Source organism: Stegostoma tigrinum, chromosome 41, assembly GCF_030684315.1.
Source record: "Stegostoma tigrinum isolate sSteTig4 chromosome 41, sSteTig4.hap1, whole genome shotgun sequence".
Classification (NCBI taxonomy): Eukaryota; Metazoa; Chordata; class Chondrichthyes; order Orectolobiformes; family Stegostomatidae; genus Stegostoma; species Stegostoma tigrinum.
Window position 1 is genome coordinate 16368276 of NC_081394.1, and position 19983 is coordinate 16388258.

Here is a 19983-nt window from a genome sequence, read left to right on the forward strand (position 1 = left end):
TTAAATAAGGGGCACAAAACTGCTTGCAATGCTCCACATGTGGTCTCCCCAACACCTTGTACATTTGCAATAAGACTTCCCCACTCTTATATGCCAACCTCCTGGAAATAGGAGCCAACATTCTGAGATAATAAAGTGTGAATCTCAGAGCCAACATTCCCTCCACTTTTCCCGTACCTGCTTCCCCCTTGTGCTAGTTTTCCATTTTTGTGCACAAGATCCCCCCACCCTAAGTCCCTTTGTGCTGCAACTTTCTACAGTTTCTCTCCATTTAAATAATACTCTATTCTTCTATTAACCCTTTCAAAATGATTACAGCTTTGAGCTTTCAAAAACAATCTGCCTTTAATCTCACACTCATTTGAAGTATTGTGGTGGAGTTAAATGTTGGGCACAGATTTACTGAATGGACTCTCTCTGATGTGACTAAGTCAATGAAAATGGTCATTGGTACTTGTTGTATCTGGTGGTGTATCCACATAAGAGAACAGTTGAGATCTTCAAGAGGATATCTCTAACTCTCGGTCAGAAGGAATGGGAACAAGTCCAATTTGATGCATGTTTGGGATAATTCGCTTAAAAGTTGCGTACAGCAAAACTTCAGGTTTCCAAGTGATTATCCAAGGAAGCTGTAGTTCCTTCCTACCTTGGGTGGTCCCACGGAGAGGAAGACTTACTGGAAAACAGAAGACAATTAAAATGCAAAAGTCATTATTTCTTCAGTGTCCTGGAAATGGCAAAGTAATGACAATATTTAAGCAATAAAAGTGGAGAAGCAGCCTGCCTGGCCTGTCTGTAACTCAATGGGAACTGCTGATGGTTCAGCCCACTGAAGTGGAGGCATAAATATGAATTGACATGAACTGCATGATGACCTCATTGGTTTCTCGTCCTTCACTCATTCTATCTTTAACTTTTGCTTTGTACCTTTTTATTTTTTATTTGTTATCATTAACACCCGCTGTTTTTTCTCTGTTTAGGTTCCCATTCCAAGTCATTCTTCTTAAACAAATAGAGAATTCTGCAAATCTAGGTTTTTATAAAATAAAGCATGTTTGGGAAGATTATTGCAAAAGCAATCAAGTTCACACAACTTTGCATTGCTTGCTTCGGTCAGATTCTTAGAAATGCCCAAAGTCAGCCAAGACTCACCGATAACAACCACGCTGAGACTACAGTTACAAAATGGCTCCTCTTGGAACATCACTGAACAGTTCGAGACAGTTACTCAGCTCCCACTGTATCTCAACTCATTTCACAAGAGACCTTAGGCAATCTTCAATCTAAACTCAGAGCCAGAGAGGTCCACAGCACAGAAAAAATACCCATCAAGTCCGTGCCGGTCAAAAGCAACCATCTTAATGCTCTCTGATCCAATTTCCCCCAGCACTTGGCCCAGAACCTTGGCATTGCAAGTGCACATCTAAATACTTCTTTGATGTGATGAGGGTTTCTGCCTCTCCCACCCTTACAGGCAGTAAATTCCAGATTCTCCACCACACTCTGGGTGAAAAAGATTTTCCTCACATCCTCTCTAAACCTCCTGCTCCCTTACCTTCAATCTATGAATCCCTTCCCACTCCTGGGTCATTGATTCCATTGTCAAGGGGGAAAAGTTTCTTCCTATATGCCCTATTCATGCCCCTCATTATTTTATACATCTCAATCATGACATCTCCCCTCCCTCAATCTCCTTTGCTCTAAAGAAAACAACTCAGTCTGTCCAATCTCTCTCCATCACTGAAACTCTCCAGCCCCTAATGCAACCTCCTGGTAAATCTCCAAATATTGATGGAAAATGGTGGTATTTGCACTCACTGCTCATGAGATATCTTGCCTCTATATGGTTGTAGATTGTCCTTCCCTTTGTGGGATTCTGGGATTCTACTGATACCTGACTTAACATTTTCAGATCCTAGTGTATGTGTGTCCATCCTTTTCTGAGAAGACTGAATAATGTTGCACAAAGTGGAATCAAGGGACAATAATTTGAAAAGTTTATTTTTTTTTCCTCTCTCTTTCTTTCAAGAAATGCGGTCATACACACTCTCAAATCTTTTCATTCCAGATTTCTGCCAAGTTTGGTTTTTATGTTGGCCGCAGTAACCTTTTCAGGAACTGAGAAAGAAGTGTGCGTTTATCTGCTGCAGAACTTAACCTCACATGACCGGGGAAGAGCATGGATTTGTCAGGGGTAACTTTCCTCTGTAACACATACTTACCGAGGATCAGAAGGACAGAGATCTGCAACATTTGGGTTGTAGTTTTGTAGCACAGCAGTCGAACTCAGTGTGCCCTGGTACATGCTACATCGACACCTGCTCTCTCTCGCAGTTACCTGTATCAGGAGTAAATAAGTTCATAAAGAGCAAAAGGAAGCTGCTATCTCCATATGCAGCTAATATTTCCAACCAAGCAGTTCCACTGACAGGAACAGTAGTAGGCCATTCTGCCCCTCGAGCCCGTTCACCATTCAATGATGGATCTGGGCCTAGATCCATATACCTGCCTTTGGCCCATATCCCCTTAATATTGCTGCTGAATAAATATTGATCCATCTCGGACTGAAAACTAACAACTGATCTATTGCCTTTGTGGAAGAGATTTCCAAACCTCTACCACTCTTTGCATGTAATAGTGCTTCCTAACATCACCTCTAATTCTCAGACTGTACCGTCCCTAGTTCTTGAATCCCCAACAGTGGGATAATTTCTATTTAATCACCCTGTCTTTTCCTGTTAATATCTTCAACCAGATCGCCCCTTAAGCTTCTAAATTCTGGAGAAAACAGGATTCATTTAAATAATTTCTCCTCATAACTTAAATGCTGAAGTCCAGGTTTCGCTCTTGTAAACATACATTGTACTCTGTTCAAGACCGATCTCTCCCAACGTGTGGTGCCCAGACCTACTTGAAGTGGAGTCTAAGCAATGTTTTGTACAACTGCAGCATAACTTCTATATCCTAGTACTCCAGTCTTTGAGATATAAAGGCCAATTGTATAGAACTTTAGTTAGGCCCCACTTGGAACATTGTCTGCAGTTCTGGTCACCACACTGTCAGAAGGAAGAGCAGGTTTTGGAGAGGGTACAGAAATTGTTTACCAGGATGGTGCCCGGTTCAGAGGGTATTAGTTATGAGGAGAGATTGGACAAACTCTGTTTTCACTTGAACATCAGAAGCTGAGGGCTGATACGATAGAAAATTACAAAATTATGACAGGCACGGAGACCATAAGACATTGGAGTGGAAGTAAGGCCATTCGGCCCATCAAGTCCACTCTGCCATTTAAATCATGGCTGATGGGCATTTCAACACCACTTCCCTGCACTCTCCCGTAGTTCTTGATTCCTTCTGAGATCAAGAATTTGTTGATCTCTGCCTTGAAGGCATCCAACGTCACGGCCTCCACTGCACTCTGTGGCAATGAATTCCACAAGCCCACCACTCTCTGGCTGAAGTAATGTCATCTCATTTCAGTTTTAAATTTACCCCCTCTAATTTTAAGGCTGTGCCCACGGGTCCTATACTCCCTGCCTAACGGAAACAACTTCCTAGTGTCCACCCCTTCTAAGCCATACATTATCTTGTAAGTTTCTTAGATCTCCACTCAACCTTCTAAACTCTAATGAGTATACTCTCAGTGTCCTTAGCGTTCATCATACATTAAACCTACCTTTCCAGGGATCATCTGTGTGAATCTCCGCTGGACACGCTCCAGGGCTAGTATGTCCTTCCTGAGGTGTGGGGCCCAAAATTGGACACAGTATTCTAAAGGGGGCCTAACTAGATCCTTATAAAGACTCAGAAGCACATCACTGCTTTTATATTCCAACCCTCTTGAGATAAACATTACATTTGCTTTCTTAATCACGGACTCTACCTGCAAGTTAACTTTTAGAGAATCCTGGACTAACACTCCCAGATCCCTTTGCACTTCTGATTTGTGAATTTTCTCACCATTTAGAAAATAGTCCATGCCTGTATTCTTTTTTCCAAAGTACAAAACCTCACATTTACTCACATTGAATTTCATCAGCCATTTCCTGGACCACTCTCCTAAACTGTCTAAATCTTTCTGCAGCTTCCCCACCTCCTCAGTACTACCTGCCCGTCCACCTATCTTCGTATCATCGGCAAACTTCGCCAGAATGCCCCCAGTCCCTTCATCCAGATCATTAATATATAAGGTGAACAGCTGCGGCCCCAACACTGAACCCTGCGGGACACCACTTGTCACCGATTGCCAGTGCGAAAAAGAGCCTTTTGTCCCAACTCTCTGCCTTCTGTCAGACAGCCAATCCTCAGTCCAAACCAGTAGCTCACCTCGAACACCATGGGCCCTCATCTTGCTCAGCAGCCTCCTGTGAGGCGCTGTAACAAAGGCCTTTTGAAAGTCTAGATAGATGACATCTACTGGGATTCCCTGGTCTAACATACTTGTTACCTCTTCAAAGAATTCTAACAGGTTTGTCAGGCATGACCTCCTCTTACTAAAACCATGCTGACTTGTTCTAATCTGACCCTGCACTTCCAGGAATTTAGAAATCTCATCCTTGACAATGGATTCTAGAATTTTACCAACTACCGAGGTTAGACTAATCGGCCTATAATTTTCCATCTTTTGCCTTGACCCTTTCTTAAACAAGGGGGTTACAACAGCAATTTTCCAATCATCTGGGACTTTCCCAGACTCCAGTGACTTTTGAAAGATCATGACCAAAGCCTCCGCTATTTCCTCATCCACCTCCCTCAGAACTCTAGGATGTAGCCCATTGGGGCCAGGAGATTTATCAATTTTTAGACCCTTTAGCTTTTCTAGCACTTTCTCTTTTGTAATGCCTACCGTACTTAACTCTGCCCCCTGGCTCTCCCTAATTGTTGGCATACTACTCATGTCTTCCACTGTGAAGACTGACGCAAAGTACTTATTAAGTTCTTCAGCTATTTCCTTATCTCCCATCACTAGCCTTCCAGCATCAATTTGAGCGGCCCAATATCTACTTTTGCCTCTTGTTTGTTTCTTCTGTATTGAAAGAAGCTTTTACTATCATTTCTAATATTACTAGCTAGCCTACCTTCATATTTGATCCTCTCCTTCCTTATTGCTGTCTTTGTTATCCTCTGTTTGTTTTTGTAGCCTTCCCAATCTTCTGATTTCCCAGTGCTCTTGGCCACTTTATAGGCTGTCTCTTTTTCTTTGATATATTTCCTGACTTCCTTTGTCAGCCATGGCTGTCTAATAGATAGTCAATAGATGTCAATAGATAGTCAAAGTCTTTTTCCAAGGGTAGAAATATCAGCTTTTGGGGTCATAGGTGTTAAGATAAAAAGTTAAAAGGAAATGTGACAGGCAAGTTCATTCCACAGAGGGTGATAAGTGCCTGGAATGTGCTGCCATCATCGCAGGATCCCTGTAGTGTGGAATCAGGTCATTCGCACCATTGAGTGCACACTGACTATCCAGAGAGCATCTTACCCAGACCCACCCCATCCATGTAGAAATCCTGGCATTTTCCCATGGCTAATCCATTTAGAATACACTTCCCTGGAATTTAGCATGGCCAATTTACCTAATATGTACATCTTTGGACTGCAGGAGTAAACAAGAGCAACTCATGGGAAACCTGTACAGACACAGAGAATGTACAAACTCCTCACAGACAGTCACCCAAGGCTGGAATCAAACCCACACCTTATGCACTGTGAGGCAGCAGTGCTAACCATTGTGTTTCACAGTTATGGAGGTAACTACAATAGTGCTGTTTAAGAGGCATCTTGACAGATACGCTAGCAGGCAGGGACTCGAGTGATATGGCAGCCTCAAGGCAATAGGGCGTCAATGTGTAAAAACATCACATGTTCAAACAGTCTTGGTGGTTTCTGTGATGTATCCTTCTTTGTCTTCTACTTTGTCTCAATCAGTAGATTCCTTGCTTTTTTTCAGTACCATTTCTGACATTTTAAAGATCTATGTGCCTGCACAACCCCACATTAAGTCTCATTCGACATTCACTGTATTTAACTTTGCACCATCTAGAAATCACCTTGATCTACCCATCCTTGGTCCAAAATGGATAATCTTGCACAGATAGTTTAGAATGGGTCAGCACAGATTCGGTGAGTCAAAGGGCTTGTTGCATGGGACGACTATACCCCTGCAGAACACAACCACAAATCCCAACTCCAGTCTCTGAGGTGGATGCAAATTCCATCCTCAGCCCTCAGCTGTCAGAGAAAATGCAGAATCTGGGCTGAGAGAGGTGATCAATCAGTACTAATTCTACACACACATATCGGGCCCTGAGTTTGGGATAGTAGTGCAGCCATCAGAAAAGAAAATTTAAAATCGTAGGAGAAACTCAGCAGGTCCAATGGCATCTGTGGAGATAGAGAGACAGAGAGAAAAAGAGTTACTATCACAGTTATAAACACAGAAAGTCCTGGAGAAACTCAGCAGGGCTGACAGCATCTGTGGGGAGAGAGAGAGAAGCAGAGTCAACATTACAGTATAAACACAGTGCAGTAGAAACACAGCATGTCTGCTAGCACCTGTAAGAGAAAGAGAAACAGAGGGAGAGAACTAATATTACAAGTTGGACGATCATATTGAATGAGCGGAGCAGGCCTGAAAGGGACCATTAATGTACTCCTGCTCCTATGGCCTACGTTCTGCTGTTAGCCATATATAAGATTATGAGGGACTGGGAAGCAATAACACAAGATCGTTACGGTTTTAGCGTGGAATAAAGAATCACGAGCATTAACAGATTCTCTACATCGGGAACCAATAGAACTGCGGATGCTGTAAAAGTTCTGAGGAAGGGTCACCGGACCCGAAATGTTAACTCTTTTTTCTCCTCCACAGATGCTGCCAGACCTGCCGAGCTTTTCCAGCAATTTTGTTTTTGTCTCTACATCGGGAGGGCGTTTGTGAGACATCTGCGGACGTGTGTTATTTTTATGTGAGAAATTCGAACTAACCTCAAGATTGTAGCTGCACCGACTGTGGTGATATATAGAGAGAAAATAAAACAAACAGCTTTTGATATAACACAATGTGAAGCTGGATGAACGTAGCATACGTCAGAGGAGCAGAAAAGCTGACGGTTCGGTTCGGGAGACAGTAGGAACTGCAGATGCTGGAGAATCTGAGATAACAAGGTGTAGAGCTGGATGAACACAGCAGGCCAAGCAGCATCAGAGGAGCAGGAAGACCCGGGGTCTAGGCCTCAAACGTCAGCGTTCCTGCTCCTCTGATGCTGCTTGGCCTGCTGTGCTCATCCAGCTCTGCACCTTGTATCTCAGATTCTGCAGCATCTACAGTTCCTGTTATCTCCGATAAAGTTAGAACATTTCCACATCATCGAAGGGTAACAACTGCAGATGGCAGATTAGGAATGATTACAATGAGCCAAGGAGGAAAGGTGCCAAGAAATTGTGTGAAGTGTAACTGCGACACGGTGTTGTCAAACAGACAGACCGCGGGGCACAGATATATAGTTCCTTAAAAAAGTGGCTCAGGACATTGAGTATAGGAGTTTGCATGTCATGTTGTGGCTGTAAAAGACATTGTTGAGGCCACTTTTAGAATACTGTGTTCAGTTCTGTAAAAGATGTTGCTAAATTTTCAGGAGTTCAAAAACAATTGACAAGCTGTGACTGGAAGCTTAGAGTTTTAAGGAGAGGCTGGATAGGCTGGGGCTATTTTCCCTGGTGTGTAGAAGGCTGTGGAGTGATCTTATTGAGGTTATCATGAGGAGCACAGATGAGTTGAATAAAGCCAAGGTGTTTTCCCCAGGCCAGTGGAGTCCAAACATAGGGGCACAGGTTTAAGATGAGAGGGGAAAGAATTAAAAAGGGCCCGAGGGGGCAGATTTTTCACTCAGAATAAAAACCGAAAGAACTGTGGATGCTGTAAATCAGGAACAAAAACAAAGTTGCTGGAAAGCTCAGCATATCTGGCAGCATCTGTGAAGGAAAAGAAAACAGAGTTTCAGGTCCGGGGACACTTCCTCCGAACTTTTTTCTTCACAGATGCTGCCAGACCTGCTGAGCTTTCCACCCAATTCTGAAGAAGGATCCCTTCCGGCTCCTCTGATGGTGCCTGGCCTGCTGTATTTCTCCAACTCCACACTACGTTATCTCTGGCTCCAGCACCGGCAGTTCTTACAATCTCTGAGCTTTCCAGCCCAAATCTGAAGAAGGGTCCCAAACAGAAACATCAGTTTCTCAGGAGCACAAAAGCTGACGTTTCGGGCCTAGACCCAAACGTCAGCTTTTGTGCTCCTGAGATGCTGCTTGGCCTGCTGTGTTCATCCAGCCTCACATTTTATTATCTTGGAATCTCCAGCATCTGCAGTTCCCATTATCTCTGAAACATCAGTTTTCCTGCTCGTCTGATGCTGTCTGGCCTGCTGTGTTCCTCCAGCTCCACACTGTGTTACAGGCAAATGGGGCTAGTTTAGTTTGGGAAACCCGGTCAGCATGGAGGAGTTGGGCCGAAGGGTCTGTTCCCGCTCTGTATGACTCTCTGTCTCCAGTTGGTCCAGCTGTCTAGCATCAATCTTTTACCTGGTCACTGGGAATTTCATACTCGAAGCTGGTCAAGGCACCGTGTTAGCGTATCCTCAGCCAGTTTTCCTTCGCCCGGAACGTTGGCTGTTTACGAGATTGGAGAGAAAACTGCAGGCAACACCTACCTGTTGGACTGCCGGCTCCGAGACAGAGAGAAAGAGACAGGAAACCTCCCACCATTCGTGGCGCTCATAAACCATGCCCATTCCCTGCCCGCGGCGAGAAGGAAAATTCACATCAGCTCTGCAAAAGTCTTATCAGAGCTCAGCTGGCAGCCCTTTGCACCTGTCACGACGATGATATATTGTCACCGCTCTTTCTGCCTTTAAGCAACATCTCTGACTAAAACAGAAATCACTGGAGAAAGCGAAAGCAAAGTAAATTTTGCAGCCTACCAAGACACAGTTACTCTCTATTCTCCGCACCTTAATACACATTCGTTTGGTGTCCCCATTCCCCTTTTGCCACAATTAACAACTCCTTTGCACCAACACTGACCTATTCTACTCACCTTTTCTCTGTTAAAAGTATTACAAATCCTATTTTCCATACCTCTTTCAGTTCTGAAGAAGTGTCACTGGAATCGAAGCGTTAACTCTGTTTCTCTTTCCCTCCACAGACCTGCCGAATTTCTCCAGCACTTTCTGTGTTTATAAACTGTAACACTAACTCTACTTCTCTCTCCCGTTTTTGTTTTCCCATTCCTCATGCTCACACACGTGATACAGAAAGCAAAACCCCACTACCCCCCAATTTGCATATTAAAAATTTTTTGCACGCATAGTCTAAAAGTGGTATCGAAATATTTCCAGTGTTCAGCACATTTATACAGTGCCACTGACCCATCTGTGCTCTTTTTTTAACAACACAGGGTTATTTTTATTAATAAATTATTAGACAATGCTGATACTGAATCAGGAATGCAATGACCTGGATTGCGGTATTCATTAACACAAAAACTGCAGATGATCTGAAACCAAAACTGAAATTGCTGGAGAAACTCAGCAGCTCTAGCAGCCTGTGAGGAGAGAGGGAGAAACAGAATTAATGTTATGGTTTATAACCACAGAAATCACAAGCATTAGGGTGACAAGCTTCTCTGAACTGCTTCCAAAATCGTTCTGTAAGTATGGGAAGTAGGACAGTATAGTGCTACAAATGCAGAAACACCAATCCCCTGAATAACAGAAGCATAACCTCCTGATTCTTGCATTCAATTCCCCTCATAATAAAGCAGAACATCCTATGAGTTTTCCTGATTGCTTTCTGTAGCTGCATGCCGACCTTCCATCCTTATGGAAGCGACTGCCTGTCATTGGCTGATTTTCCCACTGGCAGTCTCTCAGAAAGCTGACTGCATTTGTTGACCCTTAGAGACAGAAGGGAACTGTTGCGATTGAGGGAACACCTGTGTCGATGTTTTGATGCTCTTTTGGCCACTGAAACCAGGGCAAGTGATTGCATCACTTTGAGCAGAGGCCGCTGTGGGACAAGATCTTTCCATTCTGAAAAGGTCATGCTCAGTGGAGCTCAGAGGATAAGAGGGGGTGTGAGGAAGTGAAATTGTGTGTTGTAATGAAAGAGTAACTGAAAATGCCTACTGATGGGTGCTCATGGACAGGGTAAATTATGGCCTGGACGTTTGGACGCTCATCGCATCTGATGTATGAATGGAAGGCGATGTAGGAACACAGGTCCACTCCAGTTCCTTGTTCAATGGGTTGGTTTGAAAAACCCTCAATGCTCAGGATATTGGCAACTAAGTTCAACCGCACCGATAACACTTCTGCTGAGAATAGAAAGGCAACTTAGTAACTCAATGGCGAGAAATGTCAGAGTGCTTCAGTACAGAGGGATCTGGGTGTCCTTATGTATGAATCTCAGAAAGCTAGTGAAATAACTCCATGAATACTGGTATCCCACCCCCAAGTCACTCTTTATTTACACATGCATGGTACATGATACTGATTAAGCTAGTTCAGGGCCAGGTCCTACAATGAACAGAACCCCTGAGACTCCCTTTTATATCTGTCAGCCAGGGCCCCCTAATTGGACCAGGTTCACAATCCCAATCAGGAAAGTTGTCTTCTATGAGATCCATTCTATGCCTTCATTCCAGTCATTACAACCCTCTAAATTCCTAGATGTAGGCTCATACTTTTTCCTGTAGCATCTCCTGGGGCATTTTCACATCAGATCCAGTTTCTCCGACTCAGCCTCAGATATAGAACATAGAACGTAGAACATTATGGTGCAGTACAGCCCTCCGGCCATTGATGTTGCACCAACCTGTGAATCCAACCTAACGCCCATCTAACCTACACTATTCCATTATCATCCATGTGTTTATCCAATGGCCATTTAAATGGCCTTAAAGTTGGCAAGTCTACTACTGTTGCAGGCAGGGCGTTCCATGCCCTTTCTACTCTCTGAGTAAAAAAATCTACCTCTGACTTCTGTCGTACATCTATCACCCCTCAGTTTAAAGCTATGTCCCCTCATGTTAGCCATCACCATCCGAGGAAAAGGGCTCTCACTGTCCACCCTTTCTAATCTTCTGTTCATCTTGTATGTCTCTATTAAGCCGCCTCTTAACCTTCTTCTCTCTAATGAAAACAGCCTCAAGTCCCTCAGCCTTTCCTCATAAGACCTTCTATGGAAGCCTGCTTCTTGCACCGGTTTTGTCTCAAAAGAAATTAACTCTTTGTCGGGGGTAATGTCATTGAGGCTGCAACATTTTCCCTGTTTCATCTCGTCCTCAGAGCTTTCCTCAACACTATGCAAAAGAGGAGAACCCACAGGTTCTGACAGACCTGCCCGATGTTCTGAGATGTCAGGTGTGTTCTGTGAGATCCTATCAAGGTCACATGATTGTGACACACACAGTTTGCTTTTGCTGACCGTGAGACAGATGTTTGTTGCAGGACACTGGGAGGTGTCCCCCTGCTCCTCTTCCAAATACTGCCATGGGATCTTTCACTTCCACCTCACCAGCATTCACTCAGTACTTACCATCCGACAATGCAGCATCTCCTCATTACTGACTCTCCGACAGTGAAGCAGTCTTACAGTTCTCACAAACAAAAACAAAGTTGCTGGTGACCCTTCCTCAGAGCTGATGGTGGCTGGGAAAATGTCAGTTTATATGCAGAAAATAGGGAGGTAGGTGGGGCAGGGAGTAAATGATAAGATAGAGCCCATAGAGAGAGAAAGACAGTTGGACAGACAAAGGAGTTGCTGACGATTAGGATGGGAGGGTGAACATTTGTTAATGGGAACTGTTAGTGACTAACAACAGCGGGTGTGTAGTGACAGGCTATGTGGAACAAGGCCTGGTGTGTGGGGAGGGCTGGGACATAGGAGAGTTTAGGCCCTAAAATTATTGAACTCAGTACTGAGTCCAGATGGCTGTAGCATACCCAAGTAGAAAATGAGGTGTTGTTCCTCCAGCTTGCATGGGGCTTCACTGGAACACTGTAGCAAGCCGGAGATAGAGATGTTGGCCAGAGAGCAGGGTGTGCATTGAAGTGGCAGGTAACAGGTAGTTCAGGGTCTTTTTTGTGAGCAGAACGTAGATGTTCTGTGAAGCAGTCGCCAAGTCTACGCTTTGTTTCCCCAATGTAGAGACCATGTTGTGAGCAGCGAACGCAGTAGACTAGATTCTTGGAAATGCAGGTGAAGTGTTGCTGACCCTCTGACAGTGCAGCATGCACCCTGTACTGCACTGAAGTAAATTAATTTTCATGGATAATGCAGCTTTTGTTGTTTAAGTGCATTTTAATGCTTTGTAAGTATAAATTGCTGCTGCTGTCATCGAGTCAATTTTCATTCTATTGTTCACTATAAATGTTTTCAGAGAGCTCTTTAAAAAAAGTTATACCTCAAGGAAAACAGGGCCTGTGCAGAATTAGACCACATTGGTATAATGTCCTCACCACTTTCAAGTCCAGCAGTCTCACCATAATTCCATCTGGTGGTTTCCATTTTGTATTATCAGCCTTGGTTACACAGTCAAATGATCAGTAATATAGAAACAGGAAGTTGTGGAATTGGAAGCCTCCCTGCAGCACAGACCTATTAACTGGGTACAAAAAGAGAAGTTGCTGTAAAAGCTCAGCAGGTCTGGCAGTATCTGTGAAGAAAAAAAAATCAGTAACTGAGTTCTGACGAAGGGTCACTGGAACCCAACACCGTCTCAATAATAGCCCCACCCCTCACCATGGCTCCGCCCTCCGACCCCGCCTCAGATAATGGCCCCGCCTACCGACCCAGGCGCTGCCCCCCATCCTTGTACCGTCCCTGGCCATGGCCCCCAGTTCCAGACTCCCGCCCGTCCAAAGTAGGCCCCGCCCCATTAGGCGACGGTTGTGTCCGCGGGAGAAAGTAAAACTTTCCGTTACCCCAACTCCAACAGAGAACGTGCGATCAGAGGACCACGGTGATAGATAATAGATGTGAAGGAGGGATATGAGAAAGAAGAGATAGAAGGAGGAATATTTTAACGGGTTAGGTGAAATAAGGGGCGGGTGAATGTGAAAACAAACAACAATACAGCGCAGGAACAGGCCCTTTGGCCCTCCAAGCCTGTACTGACATTTTACTCTTAAAAGACTAAAACGGGTTTTCACTCACAGGATTCGTATCTTTCCATTCCCTTCCTATTCATGTCTTCGTCCAGGTGCATCTTTAATGCTGCAAAGGTGTCTGCTACCTCCTTCCCTGGCAACGTGTTCCAGGCCCTTACCACCCTTTATGTGAAAAAACTTGCCCCACACATCTCTTTTAAGCTCCACCCCACCCCCCCCCCCACCACCTCAACTTGGACAGTGTCACTTAGTAATTGAAGATAAAGTGTGGAGCTGGATGAACACAGCAGGCCAAGCAGCATCTCAGGAGCACAAAAGCTGACGTTTCGGGCCAAGACACTTCATCGGAGAGGGTTCTAGATAAATAGGGAGAGGGGGTAGGCGGATCGAAGATGGAGAGAAAAGAAAATAAGTGGAGAGGAGAGTATAGGTGGGGAGGTTGGGAGGGGATAGGCCAGTCCAGGGTGGACAGACAGGTCAAGGAGGCGGGATGAGGTTAGAAGGTCGGAAATGGAGGTGCAGCTGGAGGTGGGAGAAAGGGATAAGTGAGAGGAAGAACAGGTTAGGGAGGCGGGGACAAGCTGGGCTGGTTTTGGGATGCAGTGGGGAGGTTTTGAAGCTTGTGAAGTCCACATTGATACCATTGGGCTGCAGGGTTCCCAAGCAGAATATGAGTTGCTGTTCTTGCAACCTTCGGGTGGCATCATTGTGGCACTGCAGGAGGCCCGTGATGGACATGTCGTCTAAGGAATGGGAGGGGGAGTCAAAATGGTTCGCGACTGGGAGGTGCAGTTGTTTATTGTGAACCAACTGGAGGTGTTCTGCAAAGCGGTCCCCAAGCCTCCGCTTGGTTTCCCCAATGTAGAGGATGCCACACTGGGTACAGTGGATACAGTATACTACATTGGCAGATGTGCAGGTGAACATCTGCTTAATATGGAAAGTCATCTTGGGGCCTGGGATGGGGGTGAGGGAGGGGGTGTGGGGGCAAGTGTAGCACTTCCTGCGGTTGCAGGGGAAGGTGCTGGGTGTGGTGGGTTTGGAGGGAGTGTGGAGCGGACAAGGGAGCCACGAAGAGAGTGGTCTCTCCAGAAGGCAGACAAGGGTGGTGATAGAAAAATATCTTGGGTGGTGGGGTCGGATTGTAGATGGCAGAAGTGTCGGAGGATGTGGTGTTGTATCTGGAGGTTCGTGGGGTGGCATGTGAGGACGAGGGAGATTCTCAGGGCGGTTATTGCGGGGGCGGGGTGTGAGGGATGTGTTGCGGGAAATGTGGGAGACACGGTCAAGGGTGTTCTCGACCACTGCGGGGTGGATGTTGCGGTCCTGAAGAACATGGCCATCTGGGATGTGCGGGAGTGGAATGCCTCATCCTAGGAGCAGATGCGATGGAGGTGAAGGCATTGGGAATAGGGGATGGAATTTTTGCAGAATGTAGATGGGAGGAGGTGTATTCTAGGCAGCTGTGGGAGTCCGTGGGCTTGAAATGGACATCAGTTTCTAGCTGGTTGCCTGAGATGGAGACAGAGAGGCCCAGGAAAGTGAGGGATGTGTTGGAGATGGCCCAGGTGAATTTGAGGTTAGGGTGGAAGGTGTTGGTGAAGTGGATGAACTGTTCGAGCTCCTCTTGGGAGCAAGAGGCGGCACCGATACAGTCATCAATTTAACGGAGGAAGAGGTGGAGTTTGGGGCCAGTGTAGGTGCGGAAGAGGGACTGTTCCACGTAACCTACAAAGAAGTAGGCATAGCTTGGGCCCAGGTCAGTACCCATGGCCACCACCTTTGTTTGTAGGAAGTGAGAGGAATCGAAAGACAAGTTGAGGGTGAGGACGAGCTTGGCTAGGCAGATGAGGGTGTCGGTGGAGGGGGACTGGTCGGGCCTGTGGGACAGGAAGAAGTGGAAGGCCTTCAGGCCATCTGCGTGAGGAATGCAGGTGTGTAGGGACTGGACGTCCATGGTGAAAATGAGGTGTTGGGGGCCAGGGAATTGGAAGTTCTGGAGGAGGTGGAGGGTGTGGGTGGTGTCACGGATGTAGGTGGGGAGTTCCTGGACCAAGGGGGAGAAAATGGAGTCCAGATAGGTGGAGATGAGTTCAGTGGCGCAGGAGCAGGCGGAGACTATAGGTCGGCCGGGGTAGGCGGGTTTGTGGATCTTGGGAAGGAGATAGAAACGGGCAATGTGGGGTTGGGGAACAATGAGGTTGGAGGCTGTGGATGGGAGGTCACCTGAGGTGATGAGGTCAAGGATGGTATTGGAGATGATGGTTTGGTTCTCACAGGTTGGGTCATGATCGAGGGGATGGTAGGAGGAGGTGTCGAAGAGTTGGCGTTTGGCCTCGGCGATGTAGAGGTCAGTGCGCCATACCACTGCTCCTCTCTTGTCTGCGGGTTTGATGGTGAGTTTAGGGTTGGAGTGGAGGGAGCGGAGAGCTGCCCGTTCTGTGGGGTAGAGGTTGGAGTGGGTGAGAGGGGTGGAGAGGTTGAGGCAGGTAATGTCTCAACGGCAGTTGGAGATGAAGAGGTCGAGGGAGAGTAGGAGGCCTGGGGGTGGTGTCCAGGAGGACGACTTGTGTTGGAGGCGGGTGAAGTGGTCATTGGAGGGAGGGTTAGACTCCCGGTGAAAGAAGTAAGCGTCGAGGCGAAGGCGGCGGAAAAACTGCTCGATGTCCAAATGTGACTGGTATTCGTTGACGTGTGGGTGTAGGGGGATAAAGGTGAGCCCATTGCTTCGGACTGAACGTTCGTCCTCAGTCAGTGGGAGGTCTGGGGGGAATGTGAAAATTTGGCAGGGCTCAGTGTGGCCGTCTTCTCTGGGGTTGCTGGCTGTGGAGGCTGTGGACGGAGTGATGTAGGGGTCGGCTGTGGGCGGGGTTCCATCAGCGTCGGCTGTGGGCGGGCTTGCGTCGGCAGTGGGCGGAGTGCCGCTGTCTTCGGCAGTGGGCAGAGCTCTGTCGGCGGTGGGCGGCAGCAGCAGTGGTGAGGGTGATGTTTGTGGTGTTAGTTCTGGAAGTGGATGCGGTGACTGCAGCAACGGTCGCGTTCGCGGCCCTGGAAGTGGTGTGTCCGGTGGTGATGGATGTGACGTCATCGTTGGGTTCACTGGGTGTGTCCTCATGGACAGTGGCGGCAGGTACATTGTGGGGGAGGTGCAGGGACAGGCTCGGGATTTGGGAGGTGGAAGAATCCTTTTTAAAGTGGCAGGAACCAGTGAGTTTGTTGTACTTACGATTTTTGGTGTCCAGTAAAGCTGAGTAGAACTGGGTGTTCAGTCTGAGGATTCTGCAGAGGATGAAAAACGGGAGCGGTCCTTTGCAGGTCTGGGAGAGGGAGGCTGTGAGCTGGGGCAGGCTGGATTGCAGTGCCTGGAGGTGCCGGCGCATGGCTGCAAGTGTCTGTTTCAGGACTCGCAGGGAGAAATGCTTCTGAAGGGTCTGAATTTTCTGGTTGTAGAGGTGGTCACGGTTGGGGCCAAATTGGGAAGGCTTGAATGTAGACTGTATCCATTGGGGATGATCTGGTTCTGTAGGCAGGTGCTGAGGAAGGTGATGTGGCTGTGGTACCTGGTTTGTTTCAGGACATGGTCGAGCAGTTTCAAGGCCGAAGAGATTACAAGAGAGTTGCAGTGGGGGAGAGATTCCCTGAGGTTGGTCCGGAGGGTAACTTCTTCAGGTTAGGCATCCCTGGAAGAGGCTTCGTAGTGAGGTTAAAATTGTGATCAGAGATAATGGGAGCTGCTGATGCTTGAGAATCCAAGATAACAAAGTGTGAAGCTAGATGAACACAGCAGGCCAAGCAGAATCTCAGGAGCGCAAAAGCTCAAGTTTCGGGCCTAGACCCTTCATCAGAGAAGGGGATGGGAGAGGGTTCTGAAATAAATAAGGATAGAGGGGGAGGTGGACCAAAGATGGATAGAGGAGAAGATGGGTGGAGAGGAGAGTATAGGTGGTGAGGTGGGAGGGAATAGATCAGTCTGGGGAGGATGGACAGGTCAAGGAGGCGGGATGAGGTTAGTAGGTGGGAAATGGAGGTGCGAGTTGAGGTGGGAGGAGGGGATACTGATTGAGCTGTCCACAGTGGGAAAAAGCCTCATACTTTCCATTCTATCCAGGCCATTCATAATCTTATAAACTTCTGTCAGATTGGCCCTCTACCTCCTGTGTTACAGTGAAACCAAACCCAGTCTATCCAACCTTTCTTCCTAACTAAAATCCCCCATACCAGGCAACACTCTGGTAAATCTTTTCTGTACCCTCTCCATAGCATCCACGTCATTCTGGTATGTGGTGATGAGAACTGTGTGCAATATTTCAAATGTGGCCTGACTAAAGTTGTATAAATGAGTCACAGCGCCAGGGACCCCGGCTCAGTTCCACCCTCGGGTGACTGTGTGGAGTTTGCACATCCTCCCTATTGTTTCCCCCCACAATCCAAAGATATGTAGGCTAGCTGGATTGGCCATGTTAGTTTGCCCATAGTGTTCAGTGTGAATAAATTAGGTGGGTTATCAGGGGTTGGCTCTGGGAGGGATGTTCTGAGGATCAGTGTGGACTTGTTGGGCCAAAGGGCCTGTTTCCACGCCTTAGGGATTCTATGAAAGCTGCAGTATAACCCTTTTACTCAATGCCTCTTCCAATGAAGGCAAGCATGCCATAGACACTTGTACCGCCACTTTCAGTGATCTGTGGGCCTGCAGATCCAGATCCCTCTACATCAATATTCCTCAGGGTTCTGCCATTAACTGTATAATTTTCACCTGTACTTGACCTTCCAAAGTATTTCATTTCATCTTTGTGAGGGGGTAGGAGGGTGATGTGAAGGGGAGGATGGTGAGGGGATGGGGAGAGAACTGGATGAGGATGGGGTAATGGGGATGAGGAGGAGGAGAATGCCATGGGAAGGAGAGGGATGTGAGGGGGAGAGAAGGGGATGAGTGTGGGATAATGGGGATGTCGGGGAGGGGAATGCAATGGGGAGGAGAGGCATGTAGGTGGGATGGTGGGAAGGGGATGGGAATAGGACGGGATATGTGTGGGGTAATGAGAATGTGAGTTGGGGGTGGAGGAATTGTGAGGGGGAGCTTTTTTTGTGATGGGAGAGGTAGGTTGTAGGAGGAGGGGATGTGGGATGGAGGAGGATGTGGGGTGTAGGGGTTTAGGGGGTTGTGAGAGGAAGTGGAGGGGGAAGCTGCATGTGAGGGATTTGGGGGGGAGCGAATTACAGGGATGGTGATGTGAGGAGAAAGGGAGAGGGATGTAGAGGGATGGGGGAGAGGAATTGAGGGGGAAGGGTATGGGGGGGAGAGGGATGTGAGGGAGACAGAGATTTGGGTAAGGGGGGATATGAGTAGAGATGGATTGTAGATGAGAGGAAGAAGGGGTGTGAGGTGGAGGGATGAAGGAGTATTGGAGGGGAGAGGGATATGGGGAGGGGAATGTGAGGGCAATGGAAGGGTCAGGGAGGGGAGGTATGAGGGAAGGGGTTTGAGACGGAAGGGATAAGGGGTAGTTGTGAGGGTTGGGAGATGTGTGAGATGGTGGAGGATGAGAGATCAAGGGAGTGGATTTGGATTTGAGGAGTTGATGGATGTATGGGGAATGAGGCAATGTGAGGGGATGGGGAGAAGCACATGAGGAGGTGGGGAAAGTGGGATGATGAGGAGAGTGAAGGGGAGGGGCATGTGAGGTGGAGGGGTTGAGGAGGAGGATGATGTGAGAGAGAGGGGACCATGAGAGAGACGGGAATTTGAGGGCCTGGGGCTGTGATAATACTGGGATGAAGGTTTGGAGCATATGGGGAGGGCACAGGAGTGTCAGAGGGCACATAGGAGGGGGATAACATGTGGGAGGTATCTCTGAAGAAGGTGGGCTGAAAGGGAGGGTGCTGTGAAATGTATGGGGTGGGGGTGAGGGGAAAGTGGTTTGTGAGCAGTAGTCTTTGTGAGGTATAGATGTTGTTAGTAGACTCTGTGAAGGGTAGGGGATCCTGTGAGGGGTAGCAGCCCCATGAGAGACAGGGGTTGTTTGAGGGGGTAGGGTCTGTGTGGGATTAGGAGATGACAATTTGCCTTTTTTAAAACAGGGTCGGGGAAGAGGTAACTGTTCCTCGGCACATTCTCCACGACAACATTTCATCCAATCAGTCCCTGTTTCTCATACAGTATAAATTGTTCCTTTTGAAACTTGGTATTTCTGCATGTGCCCTGAGGAGTGCAAGATGAAAAACTTAGTGTAATGTCACTTTTTTGAGCAAGCATAGTGGGAATGGCTTGTGCTAGATGAGAGACTACTATTGAGAGAGTGCAGTATGGGGCTTGCAGGTCAGGCTTCTTGCTCAAGTCCTCAGTCTGGATTTGTGAAGCTTTCCTTTCGTGTTGGAAAGGTTTAATGATTAATTTGTATATATTTCTATTGCCTATGGTGATAAAAATAATTTTGGAGAGAGTTTTGAAGAACTCATGGTTTTTGTTAACATTGGGAAGTTTTATGAGCAAGGAAAATATGGAGTTGTTTTTACCTATTCATTTGTGGGATGTGGGCATTGCTGGCCAGTGGTGAGTCTAGTTGAGTTTCTGATAAATGATAACCCCTGAGATGTTGATAGTGGGGAATTCAGTGATGGTAACACCATTGAATGTCAAGGGAGAGTGGTTGGATTGTCTCTTATTGGTCATAGTCATAGCCTGGCATTTGTGTGGTGCGATGTCACTTGCCACTTGTCAGTCCAAGCCTGGATATTGTTCAGATCTTGTTGCATTTGAACACGGGCTGCTTCAGTATCTGAGGAGTCACAAATGGTGCTGAACATTGTGCAATCATCAGCG

The 19983-nt window shown here is 46.9% G+C and overlaps 2 protein-coding genes across 7 annotated transcripts in view; both read right to left on the reverse strand.

Annotated features, from left to right (window-relative positions):
• The window catches only part of LOC125448534 (platelet endothelial cell adhesion molecule-like), a 57815-nt gene extending 46135 nt beyond the window's left edge, over positions 1–11680 (reverse strand). For 4 of the 6 annotated variants that reach the window (XM_048523893.2, XM_048523891.2, XM_048523892.2 and 1 more), the window contains exons 1-3: positions 9130–9257; positions 2223–2338; positions 647–676 (exon numbers count right to left, since the gene is read on the reverse strand). In XM_048523893.2, the coding sequence (XP_048379850.1) occupies positions 647–676; positions 2223–2253 (61 nt within the window). In that variant the 5' untranslated portion in view covers positions 2254–2338; positions 9130–9257. Of the gene's footprint in view, positions 1–646; positions 677–2222; positions 2339–5078; positions 5210–9129; positions 9258–11589 lie in introns of those variants that run through there. The other 2 variants (XM_048523890.2, XM_048523887.2) reach the window with 2 other exon arrangements.
• The window catches only part of LOC125448489 (myelin-associated glycoprotein-like), a 238887-nt gene that overhangs the window by 185241 nt on the left and 33663 nt on the right, over positions 1–19983 (reverse strand).